We start from the raw sequence: 24,000 nt of genomic DNA, 5'->3' as shown, positions 1-24,000 counted from the left end.
GAAAAAAAAAAAAAAAGGAAAATAGTGAGAGATAATTTTCAGAATGTATAAACTAACTGTACAACAAGGGCTTATCTATTGACTGTGCTTCAATAATAAAAACTCTGAATGGACTGTTATCGCTGTAATGCCGCTGCCTGCACACGATTATATGCTGTTCTTGCTCAAATGCCATAAAACTCAACTGATATCGAGCCAATAATTATTACCGTCCACAAAAAATAGCTTTAGAAATGAGCCAAACTGAATAAATATTTTAGGTATCAGCTTGCCAAACGGTATTTTTATTTATTTTTTCTTACTTTGCACAATAACGAACGGTCGTACTACTTTGTTAATGGACACACACACACACACACACACACACACACACACACACACACACACACACACAAACACACACACACACACACAGCATCACAACATTGCGTGTGAGTCATTACCATTGTTTTGCTTCTCGGACAGGCTGGTTTCTCTCTCTCTCTCTCTCTCTCTCTCTCTCTCTCTCTCTCTCTCTCTCTCTCTCTCTCTCTCTCTCTCTCTCTCTCTCTCTCTCACCTGTATCCTGCTCCTTTATCCTTTCTCTTTGAAACTGCGTCACTGTAAGACACATATTGGGAAATATATTCTTTAATTCTGATGTAAATAAAATATGTGAGGACAAGATTTAATAGGGTATTAATTAAGGGGCACCATAACATTACAAACATCCTTTGCATATATAGTGAGTGTTTTGCATGAATTACAGTTGTGTGTCTGGTTCGTGTCTATTATTGTGTTTGTCATCGTGTAAAAGAAAATTTATTATGTAAGAATAGCTCTGACCTAGGAAAACAAAACTTTTAAAAGACCCACTTGGGATACTTGTCCCTAAAGAAAAAAAGATCCGAAAGCAAGTCCAAAATTACATTGCGAAGTGCCTTTATTGTCATCGGAAAAAGAGGCTTAAAAATCCCATTTAACTTCCACTTCCCAAGAGGTTCAATGGAAAGAGATTCCCCGCGTGGCTTTGATTCCCCGCAAACACAACAAGTGGGTACAAGATTACCGCGTCTCTCAAGCATTCCATTAACCTTGTCAGCCGCGTTTGTCAGACACAGGCATCAACTCAAGTGCCGTCACTCATAATAAGACCCGCCAGCAGACTACCAGTATTTCCCCGGAGTCTCGCGTGACAGGTGACGTCCCAATTCATTCCTGCAAGTACCGAAGACTGAGAACCCTCGCTGATAAGTATTTTTAGCTCGGACTGAGGTGATCATCAACTTGTGTGAATGAGCGGGAGTCATGATACCTCTCTGGGAATTCCAGTCAAGTAAATTACACCTCGTGATGATTACTCCATTCAAGTCTCGCTTTAAATAACTTCAGTTCATGCGTAATTGTCCTGCCATGAATGATCACAAATAACTTCTACTCACAAAGATCTCAATATCGAATTGTTAACTAAAATAAGTTCTACTCACTCATAGTGATTTAGCTTTACCTGATCTAACGTAAACTAACCTAACTTGACACGACCCAAGCAAATCTCCTTTAAAATTTTACAGGAAATACGTCCTGTCGTGATGACTTTCACTATTCTTACTTTACCTAACGAAACCTAAATGGAGCAAGTTTCATTACAAAAATTAACATCCCTCTATTAAAATCTCACCTAAAATATTTCTTCGCATGATAAATTCCACGAACGTAGCATAAAGTAACATAACTTAGACTAAAGTAACATAATATATGATAGGAGAAGCATTAGGGAAAGGAAATTTAGCGGGAAGAAATGCTCGAGGGGAGAAAATTACCAAGGGAAAACTTTTGCTACACCACATCGCCATTATTACCACAACCACCACCACTGCCACCACCACTACCACGACCACCACCACCAAACGAGAGAAAAGGTCGGAACACTTCCTTACATTGGTCGTGTTCCAGAAGTGTTCCGTGTCATAAAAACATAAGAACATAAGAAAACAAGGGAATCTGCAAGAAGCCATCTGCAATACACGTGGCAATCCCTATATGAAACACCTACCTACTTCCACCTATCCTCCTCGGCCGGTGTGTGTTGGGTAAGCGTTCTGGTGATCTCTAATGCGTCTGCTGCGACCTAAGTCCCCCTCGAGGATGCTGAAGTTCTGCGGTGGCATCAGGAAGAGGGAGAATGACGTAAGTGTAAAACGGCTGGAGCGATGAATGGGAGGGGAGGAGCCTTCTGCTTTGCTATCCTATCTCTTTTACTTCTGGTTAGTATAGGGTAGTTATACAAGCAGCCCAGTAAGGATTTCAAGGTCATTTGCTGTTTTCTTCCTTTTGTATTCGCTTGTAAGAGGAGGAGGAGGAGGAGGAGGAGGAGGAGGAGGCTAAGCTGTGGGATGTGTGATGATGAGGTGGAGGAGGAGGAAGAAGAGCAGGACATATATGATAAGGGAAAGGGACACAGAGTCAGAGGAGGAAACGTTGAATGAAGGTAAAAATGAGAATAAGTGGAGGAGGAGAAGGAGGAGGAGGAGGAGGAGGAGGAGGAGGAGGAGGAAGAAGAAGTAAGTAGGTTAAAAAAGGAAAAGATTAAAAGAAGAAGAGGATAAAAGTAAAAAAAAGTAAAATAAGAGAAGATCCTGAGAAAAAGAAGAATAAAACGGAAAGGAGTTAGGTAATAGTTAAAGCAGCAGTAGTAGTAGTAGTAGTAGTAGTAGTAGTAGTAGTAGTAGTAGTAGCAACAGCACCAGCAGTAATAGTAGTAAACGAAAAAAAGGAAGAAAAAAAGGACTACTAAGAAAAAAAAAAGGAGAATAAAAAGTGGGGACAGATACAGACAAAACTTTGAAATACGAGGCAGGAATGAAGGGAAGGCAAGGCTGGACTGGGTGGTGTGTTCTCATTAGTGAAGGTCCACCAACTTGATACAAAAGAACGCGCCTTGTTGCTTATTTCTCCCTGGAAATCCTCTGAGTAAACCCTTTTTTTGCCCTTTCACCTTTTTTATTTTTTCCCCTCGACCCAAGATTTTTCCCCCTCCCATCCCTTTGTATGTACTCGGATGTTAGAGAGGGGAAAAAAGAGGGAGCGTTTACTTGGGAAAATTGTCCTTTAGGGAATTATCAGGGGAAGGAAAGGAAAACGGAGAGTGGAGGTAGAAAGATGGAAAGGAAGGTCGCCTGGGGTTGTGGCCAAGGCGGGAAGGGGAAGAGGTTAAGAGAGAGAGAGAGAGAGAGAGAGAGAGAGAGAGAGAGAGAGAGAGAGAGAGAGAGAGAGAGAGAGAGAGAGAGAGAGAGAGAGAGAGAGAGAGAGAGAGAGAGAGGGTAAAGGGACACGTGCTGTACATTCCCTGCCTTTCCTTTTTTCCTTGGTAGACTTAAAAGAAGCATCGCCATAATTCAATTACTAATGTACTTAAAAAAATAGAGGAAGCTGGAAATTAGTTTGCTGCCATCAGTAAATTGCTGCGAAGGTAAATTACGTTATTGTTTAATTGTGTTGATATTTACGTAGAAATATTGTAATTAATGAACTAAGAGTGCAGCTGAAAATTTTTGAAACATAGAAATTAGTTAATGGGTATCAGAATATTATAAAAAAAAGGGTAGGTATGTAAATATTATGTAGATATTTAAAGTGATGTCAGTGAATATGTGTTTCCCTCGCTGATTCCCTTATTGTAAGGCACACACACACACACACACACACACACACACACACACACACACACACACACACACACACACACACACACACACACACACACACACACACACACACACACACAGACAAATAAAAAGGGAAAAGAAAATCGTAGATAACTGAGGCCAAGGTATTTCCTTTATATATATATATATTTTTTGTTACATGTTATTGCATGTTTCGCTCGTTAAACTATTTGTTCTCCGTGTGTGTGTGTGTGTGTGTGTGTTTTGTAAGTGTAACGTTATGTATGTATATATTTTTTTTTCCTGTGCGCACAATATATCCATTGTTTTGTGCATGTTCAATTTTCTATACTTTTTTAGTCATTACCGTAGTTGCTTTTGTTTTCTTCTAAATATAAATTGTGTGTTTTTTTTTTTCTGTATTAAATTCTCAGTAATCTATTTTCTTTTTGTTTCTGTCTTTTCAATAACTGATACGGTTTGTTGTTTTATGTTGCTATACTACATTGAAATTTATGTAAAAACCCTTCCGTGCGTCTATTCTCTTATCCTCCCTTGTCTCTGAGCCATTCATGCTATATCTAAACGCTTTCTAAAAAAAAAAGGGGTGATAAATTTAGGATGTTTAATTTTCTATAAATCTTTTTATCATTGTGTTTCTTTTCCCATGCTTATTACGTATTGTTATGTTCCCTTATGTTGCTACGGCAAATTTCGTATGTGTTTAGTCTTTATTTGTTTTGCATTAATGTTTTTTATGCCTATTACGTATTGCTATATTGTTTAATGTTACTATCGTACATTGAGATTCATGTGAAATTTCGTGTGTGTGTCCAGTCTCTTTTTACTCGTAACTATTCTTCCTTTGCCTGAATGCTTACTGAAAAAGAATCTAGATGTTCAATTTTCTATATATCCCTTACCCTTCGTTTATTCTTCTCTATAGCTATTACATATTGTTAGATTATTTTATGTTGCTATGTTACGTTGAGATTCATGTAAAAAACCTCCTGTGTCCAATCCCTTGTTTTATTTGTATTCAATCTTCAGTCCCTATTACATATTGTTACGTCGTTTTCTGTCACTACGGTACATTGGGATTCATAACAAAAAAAAAAAAACTTCATATGTGTCCGCTGTCTCTCTGACTGAACCATTCTTGCTTTAACTAAACGCGTACTGAAAAAGAAGTAATACATTCAGAGCACGCAGAGTAACCCCCATTGGCCGGCGCATAATTACGCCTAGGCTGTACAATACCCGCAGCGCTCCAGGCTTTGTGGGGCCAGGCGGCAGATTGCAGCGTGCGCCACCAGATAGAAAAGTCAAATCCATACATAATAACCCATTCCCGCTCTGCTGCTACCGCCGTGTCCCAATTCAGCGCCAGTGTGTGTGTGTGTGTGTGTGTGTGGAGAAGATCCGATGCCTTTGTTAATGGATTCATGCATTTTGATACGATACGGTGAAGCCTCGATAGTTTTGGCTTCAGTGGACAATGAAGGACTGTTAAATTGTAGTGTCGATTGTAGGTGCGTAGGTGCATGCATATATACATACATACATACATATATACATACACACATATTGTTTTCATCAGCCTAAGCGGATCTGTTGCAAGACTTAAATATATATATATATATATATATATATATATATATATATATATATATATATATATATATATATATATATATATATATATATATATATATATATATATATATATATATATATATACACACGCATTCATTTTCCATCAGCAGACACGAATCCACTGCAAGATATACATACTCATACATACATACAATATTCTTTTTCATCCATGCATATATCCATACGACACACACACACACACACACACACACACACACACACACACACACACACACACACATATATACAAATACGCATTCATTCCCAGATACATATGGAGTAGCGTGGAGTCCATTTCTCTCCATTATTACAGTTTAGCATCGCGCTGCATCGCTAAGGAGAAGAATGTTCCCCGCGCTCCAGTAACTACGACTGCGCGAGGGAAAGATATGCTAACCCAACCGTTCATACAATTTAGGCGTGAATGAGTTATCTGGTAAGTTAACTGCAGCGTGATCCTCATGGCAGCGCGGCACATTATTCGCTGCATAAAGGAGAGAAAACGCTTTGGGTCATAACTTCGTGTTTTTATTCAGCTTTTCTTCGGTTCCTCGCCGGCTAAATGTTTGGGTGATTTGCATAAAAGGTAGAATCGGGGATGCCTTTTTTTTTTTTTTCTTATGGGTCTAAAACTTTATTTGTTTTTGGTATTTGTTTTATTGTTTTGTTTGGTTGTTTGGTTCTTTGTTTGGCTTGTTTGTTTATTGATTGTTCTTTGTTTGTTTGCCTGTTGTTTTTCCTGCTGCTGCTGCTGCTATCACTGATGATGATATCAGCAGTATGTGTAGTAATAGTAGTAGTAGTAATAGTAGTAGTAGTAATAGTACGAGGAAGAGGAGGAGGTGGAAGAGGAGCAGTAGCTGTTGTTGTTGTTGTCGTTCACGTTGCTTGCTGATGTTGTAGCTATTGATGTTTTTGCTGCTACCTGTGTTGTCTCGTCGTTGTGCTCTTGGTTCTCTGATGTACAACCGTGTCTGTCAGTCCTCAAGGGAGGGAGGAACGTATCAGATCACCTCAGCCACGGACAGTACAAACCTAACCTCTGGTCTTCATAACTCGCTCTCTGTCCCTGCTCGGAATGCCATTTATATCATGGCTTTATGCGTCAGTCTCTTCGTTCATCCCTCAACCTTTACCCTACACAGCCAAAAAAATACCTGAAATATAATATTGCATTATGAATGAAAGTAAATATAATCTCTAATCAGAATAGCATTTCGAGACATTTTATCCACTTCATTTCACGTCCTTTAACTCTCAACCTGTCCTGCTCTGTCTCAAAAAATACGTAAAATACGATATTTAGTTATGAATAGAGATATATATTTACAGTCACATTTAATCACAATAGCATTTTGGAGACCTGGTTTTACTTAATTTTACGTCCCTGACCCTTACCCTTCACTGCTAATGAAAAAAATAGCTGGAATACAATATTGTGTACCGACTGGACACAACACTGGACACTGCGTGGGTTTTCTGGATCTGTTTCTGTGCCTGGCCCCTTTCTACGCCCTAGAGGTCACAGGAAGTGGCTGCTTCATTACGAACACTCGAATGGGAATACCTGGAGGCGGCGCACAAAGGATTACTAACAGAGAATGCGGAGCTGATGTATTATGACTGCAGGAACATTTAAGCTCGAGTCTGTGTCCGTGCAATATTCCGTTCTGTGCTTGAGAAAGTGGTAAAAATGGTCTGCTAATATTTCATGGCTCTCTCTCTCTCTCTCTCTCTCTCTCTCTCTCTCTCTCGCACACACACAGTTTGTATGCATTATTTGAAAGTTATCCCTTCGTTTTTTTTGTTCCTTTTCTTGTTTACATTTTTTGCAGTTTATTTTCCTATTTTTTTCCTTCCCTTTTTTTAAGCATTTCTTCTCGTTCTCCTGTTTCTTATTGTCTTTGCTTTAATTTGCTTTCCTATTGTTATTTTTGCTTCTCTACACTTGTTTGTTTTCCAATCTACTACACCTGTTTCTTTTCCTATCTATATTTACATTTCTCTATGTAAATATTTGCTTATATACCTCTCTATATGTACTGGTATGTAAGTGTGTGTCTGTGTGTATGCATGTATAGATGTATGTACGTATGTATGTGTGTATGTACGAGTATGTGTGCATCTACGTATCCATTTATTTTGATATGCATCTGTCAACTGCAATTGACTAACTGCTTCTTTTTATTCACTTCTGTATCTCCCTACATTTCATTTAAATCTTTCCCATCTTCATATTTCCCTAAAAACACAGTCATTGTAAATTCATCTTTCCGAGTTACAAAAATTAGTCTACTACCACCACAACCAGCATCTGACTTCTTACCTCTCATCTTCTTCCCTAGTTACAAAAATTAGTCTACCACCGCCACAAGCAGCACCTGACTTCTTATATCTCTTTCTCATCTTCCCGAGTTACAAAAATTTGTCTACCACCGCCACAAGCAGCATCTGACTCTCTCTCTCTCTCTCTCTCTCTCTCTCTCTCTCTCTCTCTCTCTCTCTCTCTCTCTCATCATCATCATCTTCCCGAGTTACAAAAATTAGTCTACCACCACCACAAGCACTATCTGACTTCCTATCTCTCTCTCTCTCTCTCCTTAGGTGACGTCGACGGGGAAGGCGGGCGGCGCAGGGGTGCGGGCGGGATGCGCGGTGAAGGCCATTAACGGCACGTCCACCGCCCAGCTGTCCCTGTCCAACGCCCACGCCCTCACCAAGCAGGGGTCAACGCTTACCCTCGAGATCGAAGAGTGAGTACAGCCTTTCATACTGTGAGGAGTCATGATTAGTAGTAAAATAAATACCATGTTCTTTTTTGGGACTGACACTTTAGTGGGCTTTTTTCTTTTTACTTCCTTTTTGTTGCTCCAGACCGATGCCTCTCTTACGTTAAAAAGAAAAAAATTGGCTTCACCTCATCTGTGTTCAACGTTGTCTCCTCAATTGTCTTGTAAATCTTAATCGCCTACGTTTTTCTTATTTCTAAACTGGAGTAAGCAACTTCTTGACTTTCGATGCCTTTTCCTTTACTTTGGAATCCCTTCGTTTGCTAAGAATCGATTACTTGCCAGAATTGATGAAAATGTCAGTTGAACACAGGAATTTAAGCTTAAGAAAAAAGGCAAAACAGAAGATACGGGGCAAAACAGAGGATTCGGGTGCAAGTTTCTCGATTTTTCACGACAGCGCTGAGGGTGAATGAGTAAAGGTGTGCGTTTGTGGGATAAGGGTGAGTGTATCTGGGAGGGGGGGTTAAAGGGGCGGCTGTGGATGGGGCGTAGATATTTCCTGTAGGATGAATATTTGTGAGTCGTTTAGTACCTGTGAGGAAGGTGTGGGTACTCTGTGTGCTTGGGAATGTGTTCTTATGGTGGGAAGTAAATACGTGTATACCTGCGTGGAGAAAATGGAAATGCTTGTAGGAGGAAGGGAGAGTAACTTAGGGGAAGTGGCAGTGCAGTTCTACTTGTGGGAAGGTGTGAGTAGAAGGAAAGGGAAAAATAAAGTCTTAGAATTATTTTTGTGTTCAAGAGTTGTTATTGTTTCTGTTGCTCTTGTTCTTTTTGTTTATTATTATTATTATTATTATTATTATTATTATTATTATTATTATTATTATTATTATTATTATTGTTATTGCTAGCAGTTTCTCTTCCTAATTAGAGCGTGGACTCCTATCGCTAATTCGCCTCGTGCCTTTTAATTTATTCTCTTTGTGTCACCACTAATTAGAATTATAATTATCATATTACTTCAACTGACGCATTTCAGCCTTTTTATCAACTTGCTCATATTTTTCCTTCAAATTTGCAGCGAGAGGGTAATGCCATACGAGCCTGTTTCTTTATTTTTACCTCTTATTTTTGTTCCTGCTGCGTCCTACTCGTTCTCGTCCCGCCTGGCAAGTGTACGTGTAGAAAGGGTCACACGCGGAAAGTATATTTCTACTCTTATGTATACACGCCTCCTCCTAAATGGTCACTCCTCCTCTTCCTCCTGCTCCTCCTCCTCCTTCTCTTTTCGTCGCCCTCCTTTTTTTTTTTCATGTTTGTCGTTTGTCTGTCTGTTTGATTGTATGTTTGTTTGTCTGCTTGTTTGTGTGTTTATTTGTTTATTTATTGATTGAGTTACTTGGTTGTTTGCTTGTTTGGCCTGTTTGTCTGTTTGCCTCTCTCTCTCTCTCTCTCCTCTCTCTCTCTCTCTCTCTCTCTCTCTCTCTCTCTCTCTCTCTCTCTCTCTCTCTCTCTCTCTCTCTCTCTCTCGCTCGTCTACACCACGCACCCTCTACACTCTGAGCCAATCGCTACACCCTATCATCTTCACCCTAACTGTCTCTACTCTTTGTCATCTAGTCAGCTATTACTCCTCCATTCCCGCTAAAGAGATTACTACGTTACTATACTCCCGAGTCATGCCATGTCCTCCTGCAACATGTCTTCACTAACTAATACACGTCCTAGCCTTAATCATTTTCCCTGTCCAAGCTGTCATTGCCTCTCCTCCCTCATTCACTCATGGTCTCCTTCCACCAGAAGTCACCTCATCATTTCCTCTTTTTTACTCTCTCATTTATTCTCTTTTTTAATCTTGCATCAATCGCCTTTATTTCTCTGTCTCGCTCTTTTATTTCCCCTCATTTACTTTCCGACCCCTCTCATTCTTTCCTCTTATTGGTATAGCGGCCGGAGACACACACATACATACACTCCACACTCACGCAGACATACACGTTCATTTTCACTCTATCATGCTCTGCTTCTGACTCGTGCGTTCCTCTGTTACATGAAGGGAACCAAATGGAAGCAGAGGCGATGCTTTAGTTTCCCTGATGATGGCTGGGCTCGACTTGTGTTGTGTAACTCATCATTAATTTACGAAGGACGTGCGTGGTTGGGAATATGATCGTGTGTGCGCGCGCGTGTGTGTGTATGTTTGTGTGTTAGGGAGGGTAGACATGGAAATGATATTGCTGCATCTTTTTTTTTCTTTTTTTCCACGATAGCGAGTAAATGAAGGGAAGGAATTCTTACCTGCATCATTCCATTTTTTTTTTGTATTATCGTAGATCGTGAAAACTTGATTATATTCTTAGTTTGAGTGATCTGATGTCTGGTTCGAAAAAAAAAAAAAAACTGAGAAATTGTGGATAAATATAAGGAAATAATGGAGTTGATGTAATGTAAACAGAAAAAAAAAAATCTACAGTAGTTTATCCGTCGTGAGAACACCTCTGTGGACAAGACGGGCGTACATATAATGAAGAATGTATTGCGTAAGGAAGGTGTCGATGACTGAACGCCTCTCTTACATCACAGGTTTCTTGTTCCTGAGTGTGATAAAAGACCAAGCCTGGAATGTGTGTAGCTCCAGTAAGAGGATTGCTGAGTTGTTACGTAAAGGAGTTATGTAAAGGTTGAGTCGCATCGCGTTATCAGGGAGAGTCACTTCCCACCTTTTTCTTTTTCTTTCTTTTTAAGTATGAAGGGAGTGGCCAGACATAGGTATGAAAAAAAAAAAGATATCACTCCCTCCTTTCCTCTCCCACACCCAGAAACTTAAAAGAAGAACAAGTTCCAAATGGGTTAGATGATCTATTCTCTGAGGTATCTTGTCATTCTTCTTTGAAATGTTTCAGTTCGTAGGAAGTGGGACATAATGGAAACAGGCAGAGTTCCAACGTCACAAAGGAACACAAAGGAAGAACAAACCTCAACACTGTAATTAGCTCCTACGAGGCTGTCCTAAGCTATTCTGAAGTCGTAAAGGTGAAGACTTCTCCATCCGCTGTCCTGGAAATTTGAGTGGGTGTTTTGGTTTTGATGTGATCGAGGTACTGAATGTTTCACAATATCAAAAGGATGCATTTATGGCAAGGTAGACTATCTGAATTTTTTATAGAAACAGGTAATATAGTCTAATTCACCCCCATATGTATTCAGATAACGGTGATGATTTTTTGTTTCACATTATTAAAAGAAAGTATTTATGGAATGGTTAAGTCTATAAATTTTACAGAAAGGGGTAATTTAATTTAATTTCCCCCTCCACATCAGGTGAGAATACCTGAATCACGCTCAATCACCGACGCTTACATTTACATGACGCCATGAATAATTTTTACCACTATCATGGCAGCGGACTGAACTTTCAATTGCTGGCGTAGAATGTAATGTATCTAAAGAGCTCATCATTACATCCCACCGTTGCTTACATTGACTGAGGACTGAAAATACACTGCCGAGACTTAACAGATCAGCTTACCTTTGTGTGCACGGTACCTGTGTGTGAGCAGGTTAGATTTGAGAAGATTAGCTTACGTTAGTGTAGGTCACCTGGCCCTTTGTAGTCTTTTTATGTCTCCTGTTTGTTTTCATTAGGTTAGGTTAGATATGTTGTCGTGTTAGGTATGTTGTTGTTATATTGTTTGATTTTTCCAAGTCAGAATAAATGAAACGTTGCCAAAGAAAGGATTGCTTTTAAATATAAAATTTGTTTGCCATACCGACAAACACAAGGTGAAATTTATGGATAGCTAGGAGAGAGTAAACAGCAAGTATTCGACAAGCCAACCTCTCTCTCTCTCTCTCTCTCTCTCTCTCTCTCTCTCTCTCTCTCTCTCTCTCTCTCTCTCTCTCTCTCTCTCTCTCTCTCTCTCTCTCTCTCTCTCATACTTGCCCAACATTTGCCAAGATATTGTTTATTGCACTTCACTTTTTTCCAATTTCCATCGTATCTTTTTTAGCAACCAACTTGATTAATTTTCACGTAACTTTTTTTTTCGCTCTTTTTTTCGCTCGTAATACAAACTAGTTGAAGCTTCCCCCTTCCTCCCTCCTCGTTCGCTCCCCCTCAGGCATCTCGATCAGCTATTATTCTTTTTCCTCCACTGTGCAAATAATTTTTCCCTTATTAATCGTACGTTGCAATCGTCATCCTTCCCTCTATCCCTCTCTTTTTCCCTTTTCCCTCCTTTACTGTATATTCTTGCGTGCATGTGGCATGAGAGAGAGAGAGAGAGAGAGAGAGAGAGAGAGAGAGAGAGAGAGAGAGAGAGAGAGAGAGAGAAAGAGAGAAAGAGAGAAAGAGAAAAAAAGTGTGAGATGGATGAAGAAAAAAATAAATTGAGGTTATAAGAATTGATAAAATATAGACAAAGGAACCGATATGAGAGTAAATAAGAGTGATATGTGTGTATAACAGTATTGATTCTCTCTCTCTCTCTCTCTCTCTCTCTCTCTCTCTCTCTCTCTCTCTCTCTCTCTCTCTCTCTCTCTCTCTCTCTCTCTTCGTTCGTTTTAACTGTGCATTTGCCTCGTGCTTTGTTTTTCTATCCTTCACCCTTTTTGTGTCCTCTCTTCCATTCTTGCCACTTTTCCTCTCTTGTTGCTTTATTTCTTTACTTTTTTATTATTTTGCTTGGTTTCTCTTTTCTCTATATAGGTTTCAGGATTTTTCTAGTGTCTGTTTTCATCCCACACTAATTTTTTTTATTACTTTATTTTTTTTCTCAGTTTGTATGGCTTTTCTCCTCCTCTCTCTATATAATTTTCGTGATTTTTCTAGTGTCTGTTTTAATTTTACTCTTGTTTTCGTATTTCGTTTTCATTGCATCCCCTTTTTATCCTTTCCCTCTATATCACGTTACATACTCATTCGCTCACACACACACACACACACACACACACACACACACACACACACACACACACACACACACACACACACACACACACACACACACATTCGCCTTATAGCTGAGTGATCGTGTGTGTGTGTGTGTGTGTGTGTGTGTGTGTGCGTGCAAAGATTGGTCAACATGTAGGCTTCGATTTCAACATTTTATCTTTTTTTTTTTTTTCCTCCGGATTTTGACATTGAAAAATTGGATTGGTTGTGGATCACTTTCAAAAAAAGAAAGAGAGAAAGACAGATAACCATTTTTTCTCCACTGTGTTTGTGGTTTTGCTTGCACCAGAGTTTGTCTTGTGGCCTCAGGGTTTTTATGCAGAGAGAGAGAGAGAGAGAGAGAGAGAGAGAGAGAGAGAGAGAGAGTTTCATTATTGGCCTTAACAATGCGCAAAAGTCGACAGCAAATATATATATATATATATATATATATATATATATATATATATATATATATATATATATATATATATATATATATATATATATATATATATATATATATACAATGAATAGCGGGACCAGGTCTGTTAAGCCGTGTCTCCTTTACATAACTCCTTCAAATAATTCTTCAACAGGCACACAATGAACAAGGCCATGAACCATCCTAAGCTAATCTACTGTAACATTAAACAGATCCCTATAAAACAAGCTTAATCTACAAAAACAATCATCATTATCACATCATTTTCATCCCCCTATGATTTTACAATAGCAGAAACGTTTCCCTCTACCTTCCCCAGCCGTCTCTTTTTCGACCGTCGACCGTATTGCAAGCCACCTTAAGAAAAACTGCAATACCAGCACCAAGGGACATTCGTAGTAATAGTTAGAATTATACCGTGCCCGCATTCTCAAACGTTTTGCCGTCTAATCTTAACTACCTTTTATCTGACTAGAGGGGAGGTTATTGTGGTTATCAAAGTTGTCTTATTCAATTTTATTTTACTTTGCTTAAACAGTAAAGAGGAGAGGTATACTATCTAGAGCAGAGAGATTATTATGTGTTATTACCTTACAGGACGTAGATAATATGACTTACAAAATTACAGTAGCTTATGTAGTTATAATACATAAATGTACATAAGTTCTTGTTTCTCCATCCACTCATTTACAAACTTCTTGAACGCTTCCAATCTTAAAAGACACATATATGGGTAACACTGATAGGTACAAACAGATATGGATGTTTTATACAGGGACTGCCACGTGTAGACTTAATGACGTCTTGCAGCTTCCCATGTGTTATTATGATTTCATGTTCGTATGCTGCCTAGTGGGAGTTTAACAAAGATTCTGCACATTAGTTAAAAAAAAAAAAAATACATGAGAATCTGACTAACTATCGCTGTGGGTCTTTGTAAATAATCCTTATAAGAGTCTAGAGTGTTTTAGAATGCCCGATTGTATGTATATACGACTGTTTTCTTTTCTTTGGACGTCCTTTTGGTTAGTGCGTCTTGTTTTCGAGGTGACGTGATGGGCCTGTGACTGGACGACCTGAATAAGAATGTGTGGGAATGTTTATTTTATCGGTGTTGTGGTGGCGGAGGCTGTGGTAGTTGTGGTGGCTGGGAAGGTGGGGTGTGTTTCTTGCTTGCTTGTTTGCATATTTGTGATCCTCCTTTGTCACTCTTAAAGAAGGGAGACAGGGAAGTACTGGTGGTGGTGGTGGTGGTGGTGTCACGTTGCCAGAGATTGTGCTTTTTATGTTTTCCTTTAATTTATAATGTTTGCTTAACACTCGTGACTTCATCCCCTGTCAGTGGTGCGTCCCCAGGTGTCGTGCCTGCTGTTGTCGTTGTTGGTGTCGTTGTTGCTGCTGTTGGTGTTGCTGTTGGTGCAGTTATTGTCGCTGTTGGTGCTGGTATTAGTGTTATTGGTGGTGTAGTTATTGCTGTTGCTGTTGGTGTTGCTATTGTTGTCATTGTTGGTGTTGCTGTTGTCGTTGTTGTTAATGTTGTTCTTGGTGTTGCTGTTGGTGACATAGCGGTGATAATAGTGAGGCCAAAGTTAGTGACGGTGATGGATCAGGGTACAGTTGTTTTTCCCTCTCACACACCTTCAGTAGCCCCGCCAGCCTCACCGTCCCCCGTGGTCTCGTGCGCGGCGCCCCGGCGAGTCTATGGTTGGTGAGGGCGTCCATGAGCCTCATATCTTTGGCACAGTCAATAGCTATTTTTGTCTTGAAGGGACTGTGGCGTGTGGTTCCCTCCCCTCCTTCCTCCCTCCCACGTGGCTGCCTCGCTCCTCTCCCTCACTCCTCGCTTCCTCTCCCTGGCAGCCTTTTATTCACCGCACGTCTGTCTGTGGTTCCCTCCCGGTGCTGTATTAGCACTGTATTCATGGTGCGATCGTCGGCTGCTGGTTGGCGGAGGTGGGCCGCGGGGAGTGACGGGCTGGGTGGGGGGAGGGAGTAGGCAGTGCGTATGAAGGTGTTGGTGGTTTATACCGCCGCCTCAGCTGTGCTCTTGACCGTGTGCGTCGGCTGAGCGGTGCCGGCGAGTGGCGTGCTTCACCAACACTGCCACAGACGGTCTGGCTGAGAAGGCGTTTTGGCACTTGTGTTGACTGGCGGCTGGCGGGAGTGCCTTGGGAGCCACCTTGGGAGCCACCGCCTGCCCGGTGCTGGCCTCTGCTGTCTCCCACCTGTGCCAGTGGCCTTGCCTCACCTGAACCACCGCCACCAGTGCCACCCGTCTCACCCACCTGCTCGCACCTTTAGTAGCTGCCCACCTCCCGCCGCACAGTGCAGGTAGGTGCCTCTGGAATCACGTGCTAGAGCCGTGAAGGTGCCAGCTAGATCAACCGCCCAGTAGGATGTTACGCTGTGGTGATACTGTTCATTGATATAAAGGGACGGTGTGAAGTGTGTGTGAAGTGGCAATCTAGCCGGTGATAAAGTGCGTGGCTAGCGCCGGAATAGCGACGCAGTGACGGGTTAGGGTGCCGGGAAGCCTGAAATTGTGTTTGTAACTGGTTGTGGTGGTCGTAGCGCTGGTGGTGGTGGTGGTGTGTGTGTGTGTGTGTGTGTGTGTGTGTGTGTGTGTGTGTGTGTGTGTGTGTGTTTATGAGAGAGAGAGAGAGAGAGAGAGAGAGAGAGAGAGAGAGAGAGAGAGAGAGAGAGAGAGAGAGAGAGAGAGAGAGAGAGAGAGAGAGAGAGAACATAAATACGTATATACATACACTCATTCACAAGTGTTCCGGCCTGAGGAGGCTCTTCATTCCACCTGAGCCTGAACTGAGAGACGTGAGCACCTGCAACACACACACACACACACACACACACACACACACACACACACACACACACACACACAAGCAACCACTCAAGGACACACACACACACACACACACACACACACACACACACACACACACACACACACACACACACACACACACACAGGGCAGCACGGCAAAGCAACAACAGCCAAATAACACACAGAAGCGGCCTATAAATAAACCTCTCCACTTACAAAGCAAAAATAATAAAGAAATACATAAAAAAAAAAACAGCGAGTGACGCCCCTTCAGTTGCATGTGTTGGCTGGTGACGCGTGTGGTGGCAAATAGCATCCCCCCTCTCTCTCTCTCTCTCTCAAACGTCATCTGTAAATCGGCGCACCTGTAGAGCCGCTTCAGTGACAGACCCTCCGCTGTTACTGATTCCCGCTAAACGTTGCGCCGTCACGAGTCACGAGTTGCGCAGCTCTTCCAGTTTCTCTTGTCTTTTTTTTCTTTTTTTTTGTCTTCGAGTGGTTAGTTGAAGTGAGGTGTTCTGCTTTAAAGTTTAATATGTTATTGGTTAAAAGGGAGGGAGGGAGGGAGGGAGGGAGGTGTGAGTGTGAGTGAGTGTGTGTGTCAGCTTCCCGCCACCAGCACGGACGGAGCAGGGAGCAACGAGCAAAGACCAATTCCACCGGAGTCTTAATTTAGCACGTCGCAGCTCGCTTTTTATGCTCTCTCTCTCTCTCTCTCTCTCTCTCTCTCTCTCTCTCTCTCTCTCTCTCTCTCTCTCTCTCTCTCAGGTGACTCAGTACACATAGTCCTTGCCTCCTCATCCATGCCCTTCCTTCTCTCACCGCCCTCCTCCTCATCATCCTCCTCCTCCTCCTCATCCTCCTTCCCCTCCTCTTCTTCCTCCCTCGTCGTCTCTCCCCCGAGGCTGACTCAGGGAGGGAACATTACAGTCTTCCTCGAAATTCCGGAAAATTTTTGAGTAGGTGTGGCAGTGTTGGTGCCGGGAAGGGTCGTGTGGGGGTGGGTAGGAGGGAAACGTGGGGGTTCTAATCCTATCTCTCTCTTCACTGCCTTCCTCCTCCTCCTTGGTTGCCAGTCCACGACCTTGCAACACCAGCTAAGCGACACTAACCTGAGGGTGATGGGAGTGGCTTTAAAGTGCCGCTCTCTCTCTCTCTCTCTCTCTCTCTCTCTCTCTCTCTCTCTCTCTCTCTCTCTCTCTCTCTCTCTCTCTCTCTCTCTCTCTCTCTCTCTCTCTCTCTCTCTCTCTCTCTCTCTCTCTCTCTCTCTCTCTCTCTCTCTCTCTCTCTCTCTCTCTGCAAGACATATCACCACTCACATCCACTCTACACGCCCCTCATTATATCCTCTTCTGCTGCTACTTCTACTGTCCAGCTCTCCTCCCTACCTCCCTGCCTCCCTCCTTCCCTGTCAGTCCCCGCGAGGCCCCAGGGGGAGTGAGACGCATGAGGAGGTGCTGCTTATCTTCCGTGGGAGTGGCTGGGGGCGGCTCAAGGTGGTGGTGGTGGTGGTGGTGGTGGTGGTGCATCGTGTTGGAATGCAGAGGCTGTATAAAGTAGCAGAGGCAGCAGGTCCTCTCTTCGTCCTCGTCTCCGGTCACAACGTTGCTAAGCGTGCAGGGTCACCGCGCCCCGTCGCTACAGGTCATTGGCATTAGACGAACACTAGAGAGCTGGTTGTGTATAATGTCCTCTCTCTCTCTCTCTCTCTCTCTCTCTCTCTCTCTCTCTCTCTCTCTCTCTCTCTCTCTCTCTCTCTCTCTGGGTGGTATTCGCTGTTTCGTTGCCTTCTCTTGGTTACTCTTGAAAGGCGGTAGCTGTTGGAGTTACTATGTTTTAAGTGTGATTTCATGATTCTGGTTCGAGGGTAGAAGGGAAAAACACCCACGAGAACCTGACCAATCACTTCTGTGGCCTTTGAAAATAGTCGTAATGAGAGTAAAAGGATCTCTCTCTCTCTCTCTCTCTCTCTCTCTCTCTCTCTCTCTCTCTCTCTCTCTCTCTCTCTCTCTCTCTCTCTCTCTCTCTCTCTCTCTCTCTCTCATTGTATATATTTCATCATCCTATAAAAAGAAATTGAAGAGTAAGCTGTTTCCTTCCGAATGAAGCTGGTGGCCTCAATACTGGCTTGGGTTACACTGCTCTGCCATTCCCAAAAATTCTCTGCCATTAGCTAGACCACTCTCTTTTATTATCTATAGCTGTGTGTCTGTCTGTCTGTCTGTCTGTCTGTCTGTCTGTCTGTCTTTTTGTCTGTCTGTCTGTCTGTAGGTTTTATTTGTCTCTTTCTGTCTGCTTGTGTTTGTTTGTCTATCATTAGTCTCTCTCTCTCTCTCTCTCTCTCTCTCTCTCTCTCTCTCTCTCTCTCTCTCTCTCTCTCTCTCTCTCTCTCTCTGAGCCATCCGTCGTCATGTGGGTGGTTTAGTTTGAGTTTGTTCGAGATTCGTTGAATGAATGGTTGTCAGTTCCTGAGTCAAGTTTAGTTTGGTTAGCAGGAGTTTCCTTCCTCCTGTGTGCCAATGTAACACACACACACACACACACACACACACACACACACACACACACACACACACACACAGACAGACAGACAGACACACGTAAACTGAAACACTTCGTCTTAATTTTTAATAATTAGTCAAGTACACCTCATTTGTGGATATCGGTGTTGATGGGAAGGGTTAGGCTAAGGTCCTGGGTAATGGTTGCGTGTTTTCATCTCCTTCCCTTCGTGCCTCGCTATCTGGATCCCATTTAGGCCTCCAAGGCATGGCATACTAAGAGAGAGACCTGCTGACAGCCTTCGTATTACAGGGCAGTGAAGTGGAAGCCTCGGTGGAGCGAAGGGTTGATGGGGTGATCGTAACCTGGTGACTGATGGTAATACTTTGAAATATCTTGAGCAAACGTAGTCTTGGTTAAGAGTCAAGTAACATAGCATACTTGTTTCCCGTGGTTTTCATGTTTTCCTTTAATTTTTAGTCCCTTGTTCTTCTGACAGTCTCATTAGAAAAAAAAATTGCGATTATTAAAGTCTCATCATGTCAAAAGCCTTAAGATTGTGGGAATATGCTATGCTAAACACACTGGAGCATTAGAATATAAAAGTTTAGGAAAATAACGGGAACTGCAAGAAGCCCTATCTGAAACCCATTTATATTCACCTATCATCCTTCTCTATAAGGAAGGGGAAGGAGGTGCAGCATGTTAGTTGACTATTGTCCACGACTGTACATGTTCCTACTGAATAAAAATAAAACTACACACATGAAAAAGTATTTTAACTCTGTTCTCTACAGTGTCTTTTAAGATTATCCTCTAACCTTCCACCAGGTTCAAATTTAATCAGCTTGAGAAAGAGCCAAGGTGTTACGTAAGTGTTGCGCAGATGATACTGGAGAGAAAAAGTGCAGTTGCATTGAGAGTTTTCTGGGTAATCCGATATTCGCGATCAGTTGGTGAGTGAGGGTACTGCCGTGCAAAAAGCCTTGTCACCAGATAGCTTTGTTGTGACCACAGTGCTTCTCCCTTTCTGAAGCTTTTAAAAGGATGCACGGAAATGGTGTAACAGGAACTCTCTCTCTCTCTCTCTCTCTCTCTCTCTCTCTCTCTCTCTCTCTCTCTCTCTCTCTCTCTCTCTCTCTCTCTCTCTCTCTCTCTCTCTCTCGGCCCTGCAGGTGTGGTGGGGTTGGCGTGCCTGTCCCGGGGTCTGAATGGGCTGTCTTACAACATTATGATGGAGGCGTCAAGTTGAACACTGAGACATGTTGGCATTATGCGCAGGAGGAAAAGGAGGACGGGGAGGAGGACTGGGAGGGGGAGGAGGAGGAGGAGGAGGAGGAGGAGGAGGAGGAGGAGGAGGAGGACTCCGTTACATGATGCTGGATACAATAATTCGAAGGTGACGAGAAAAGTGCAGGTGAAAATGACACGTGTCTTGATATGAACTGCTGAGGGGAGTGAGGAGGAAAAGGAAACGAGAGTTGTCTTGGTTAAAGGCAGGAAGAGAGGAGAGGAGGAGGAGGAGGAGGAGGAGGAGGAGGAGTAGGAGGAGGAGGAGGAGGAAGAGGAGGAGGAGGAGTGTCGTGTAGCAAGAAGGGAAGGAATGAGGAGCCCAGGGAAGGGAAGGAGGAAGGAGTAGTGTCGTGTTGTTGTGTTGCAGGAAGGAAGCGAAGGAAGGAAAGGAGGACAGGGAAGGGATGAGTGTTGTTTTCACCTCCCTGTCGCGTCTCCCTCGGGATAAGAGTCTTTGTTGGGGTATATTAGTTTTGTCACGTCCTGCAAATTTGTCTTTCTTCTCTCCCAGTGTGTGTGTGTGTGTGTGTGTGTGTGTGTGTGTGTGTGTGTGTGTGTGTGTGTGTGTGTGTAGATGTCAGTCTCTATGTCTGTTTGTACTTTCTCCTCTTGCATTTTACTCAGTAGTTAATGGAAAATTTAAAACGTTCTTCTTTTCTCTTTGCTTCCTTCGTTACTTCCCGTATTGCGATGAAAAGAATGAAAGTTTTTGTTGCTACCTCCTCCTCCTCCTCCTCCTCCTCCTCCTCCTCCTCCTCCTGGTTGAGTGGAGGTGGAGGTTAACTGAACAGGTGTCGAGATGGGGCACTTCCTCCTTAAGAGAGAGAGAGAGAGAGAGAGAGAGAGAGAGAGAGAGAGAGAGAGAGAGAGAGAGAGAGAGAGAGAGAGAGCAAAAACACTAATCACCAGACCACAAATCTCATATCTTACAGGAATTAATCTCATTCTTATCAACGGAAAAAGGATTGCACTCCATTCTTCTCTCCTTTCTTCCTTGATCAATCCTTCCTTTCCTTCTCACCTCTCCTGCCTCCAATTTTTTTCCTTCTCTCCTCCATCCTTCGTTCCTTTATTATTTTCTTATCTTTTATTACTTTTCTTTAATTAAATTATCTTTTCCCTCATGACCTTGTTCTCATTTCTTATATATTCTCATTCATGCCTGCCTCTCTCTCTCTCTCTCTCTCTCTCTCTCTCTCTCTCTCTCTCTCTCTCTCTCTCTCTCTCTCTCTCTCTCTCTCTCTCTCTCTCTCCTCCACATTTCACTACACTCTTTCTTTACTCCCCTCTCCTCATATTTCTTTCTTTACGACCTTTCTTCACCTTAACTTTTCCCCTTCTTTTATTCTTTGTTCCTGTCTCCCATTCATTCTTTCTCCCACTTCTTCATTCCTCTCTCCTCCTCCTCCTCCTCCTCCTCTTCCTCCTCTGCCTATCCTTCTCCCCACTTCCCTCTGTAAATTGACAACAGTTACGGATCATAAAGGGAGCAAATGCCTGAGGGAATGAGAGGGGAATGAGAGGGAGGCGTTCCGTCCCCCATCCATCATGAGGGGAAATATTTACCTCTCTGCGGCTCAAGGGGGAAGGGAGGGGGAAGGAAGAGGGGAGATAGATAAAAGGGGGGTGGTTGGGTGGTAGGTGGAAGGGTGGGTTGGAAGGGGAAGGAATGGAGGAGGGGAGGACATAGATAGATAGATAGATAAATAGATAGAGAGAGAGAGAGAGAGAGAGAGAGAGAGAGAGAGAGAGAGAGAGAGAGAGAGAGAGAGAGAGAGAGAGAGAGAGAATAGTGCTAGTGAAAGAAAACCACTCAAGTCACTACCACCACCACCACCACCCACCACCACCACCACCACCACCACCACCACTTACTTTTCAGACCTTATCCCCGAAAAAAATTACATAGGCCTACTTTGACGCCTTAAGGTATGACGGAGGGACACGCGACAGGTAATTGGAGGTTAATTAAGGTTGTAATGGGCATAGACACACCTGGCCAGGAACGTGACGGTGATTTGGTTGACTCATTCTGACATTTAGTTAATTGACTTGTGTTTGTTGTTTCCTGAGAGAGAGAGAGAGAGAGAGAGAGAGAGAGAGAGAGAGAGAGAGAGAGAGAGAGAGAGAGAGAGAGAGAGAGAGAGAGAGAGAAAGAGAGAGAGATTGTTTGTGTGTGCTCTTACCGCGCATACATCTCTCTCTCTCTCTCTCTCTCTCTCTCATATACACAGACATACACCCACCCACCAATACACACACACACACACACACACACACACACACACACACACACACACACACACACAGCATCTAATCACCTACCCAAACCCCTCCACACACACCCTATCACCCATCCTCCAACCCCCCTCCCCACACACACACACACACACACACACACACACACACACACCTGGGCAGCTCTCACACCTGTACACAGCATATATGGTACTCAGCATTCCGCCTCACGCCCTCCACTATCACGCTATTTGTCTTCTTCCTCACTCTCCGCCAACACGCTACTTAGTGATTTCCTTATTGGTTTATTTTGTATTTATTCATTTATTTTTCTTTTCTATAAGTTTGATTTTTTTTGGTAATTTACACTTTTTTAAATTTTTTATAATATGTAGATTTTTTTTCCTTCTACTTAGTGTTTTGCTTTTGTTTTGGTGTTTTCTTTTTTTCCTTTCGTTTCTATTTTCGTGTTTTTTTTTTTTTTTGGTGGGGGCATTTTTTTTTTTTTTGTATCTTGTAGTACCTCTTTTCTTCTTCCGGTTTTTTATTCATTTGTATTTCACAGTTTTTATCTTTTTTTTTTTATTCTCACGTCTTTTTTTATTTATTCTCTTTTGTTCTCAGTGTTTCACCTTCTTTTTAAATCTTTTATTTGTATTACACTTTTTTTTTGTCTTTTTTTTATATATATTTTGTTGTGCTTTTTTTTCTCCTATTTTCTTGTTTCCTTCCGTGTTCTATTTCAGCTTTACGAGTATGTTCAGATTTTTCTCAATTATATTTCACTCCTTTCTTATTTATTCATTTATTTATTTTATGTCTGATGTCTTTTCTCTTTATTTTACCTTCTGTTTTTCACTTCCTGTTTATTTTATTTATTTTTTTTATTTCACCACTTTTCTTTTCATTTTATATTTTCGCGTTATTATTTCCTGACACTTTGTTGTGCGTTTGTTTTGTGCGTGTTTGTTTGTTTGTTTGTTTGTTTCATTTTGTGTTTGGAAAGTTTCGTGTTACATTGGTAGTTATGTGTGCTTTGTTTCTTTACTATTTTCTTTCTTTCCTTCTTTCCTTCTTTCTTTCTTTCTTTCTTTCTTTCTTATTTTTCCTGTCGTGTTATTATTTATATTGCTTTTTCTTTATCTTTTTTGTTTTAATTTTCTTTAGTTCTGCGCTTTCTCATTTCTCTCTCTCTCTCTCTCTCTCTCTCTCTCTCTCTCTCTCTCTCTCTCTCTCTCTCTCTCTCTCTCTCTCTCTCTCTCTCTCTCTCTCACTAAGTCAGTCTCGAGTTTCCAGCTTGCAAACTTTCTTCTCTTCTTTCCTTCTCACGTTATTTCGCTTTTTAGACACTCCAATGTAGAGAGAGAGAGAGAGAGAGAGAGAGAGAGAGAGAGAGAGAGAGAGAGAGAGAGAGAGAGAAAACGAAACACAATATATTCAAAAGTATGCGCAATGTGTTCTCATTTTCTTACCTTTCCCTAATTTTCATAGCAATTTCCCTGTCAGCATAAAGTTTGCCTGGCGGAATTTAGAGCATCACTTAGTTTACCCACTGCAGGAGGTGGTGGTGGTGGTGGTGGTGGTGGAGGTGGTGGAGGTGATGGTGGTGGTGGCAGACTCCTCCTACTCATCCTTCTCCTGTTCCTATTGCTCTTGTTGTTCTTGTTGTTGTTGTTGGTGGTGGTGGTGGTAGTGGTGGGGGTGGTGTTGGTGGT

At 42.1% G+C, this 24,000-nt stretch overlaps 1 protein-coding gene across 6 annotated transcripts in view; it reads left to right on the top strand.

Moving 5' to 3' along the window:
• Positions 1-24,000, top strand: part of LOC135100596 (uncharacterized) — a 412,487-nt gene that overhangs the window by 63,038 nt on the left and 325,449 nt on the right. For 4 of the 6 annotated variants that reach the window (XM_064003656.1, XM_064003654.1, XM_064003657.1 and 1 more), the window contains one exon: positions 7,905-8,053. Coding sequence is in view for 2 of the 6 variants with exons in the window: in XM_064003648.1 (XP_063859718.1) it covers positions 7,905-8,053 (149 nt within the window). In the remaining 4 variants the exon portion in view is untranslated. Of the gene's footprint in view, positions 1-597; positions 2,167-7,904; positions 8,054-15,536; positions 15,745-24,000 lie in introns of those variants that run through there. The other 2 variants (XM_064003647.1, XM_064003655.1) reach the window with 2 other exon arrangements.

The sequence above is a fragment of the Scylla paramamosain genome, chromosome 5 (genome assembly GCF_035594125.1).
Source record: "Scylla paramamosain isolate STU-SP2022 chromosome 5, ASM3559412v1, whole genome shotgun sequence".
Taxonomy (NCBI): Eukaryota; Metazoa; Arthropoda; class Malacostraca; order Decapoda; family Portunidae; genus Scylla; species Scylla paramamosain.
The sequence above is the reverse complement of the archived record's forward strand: the minus strand, read 5'-3'. Positions and strand labels throughout refer to the sequence as shown.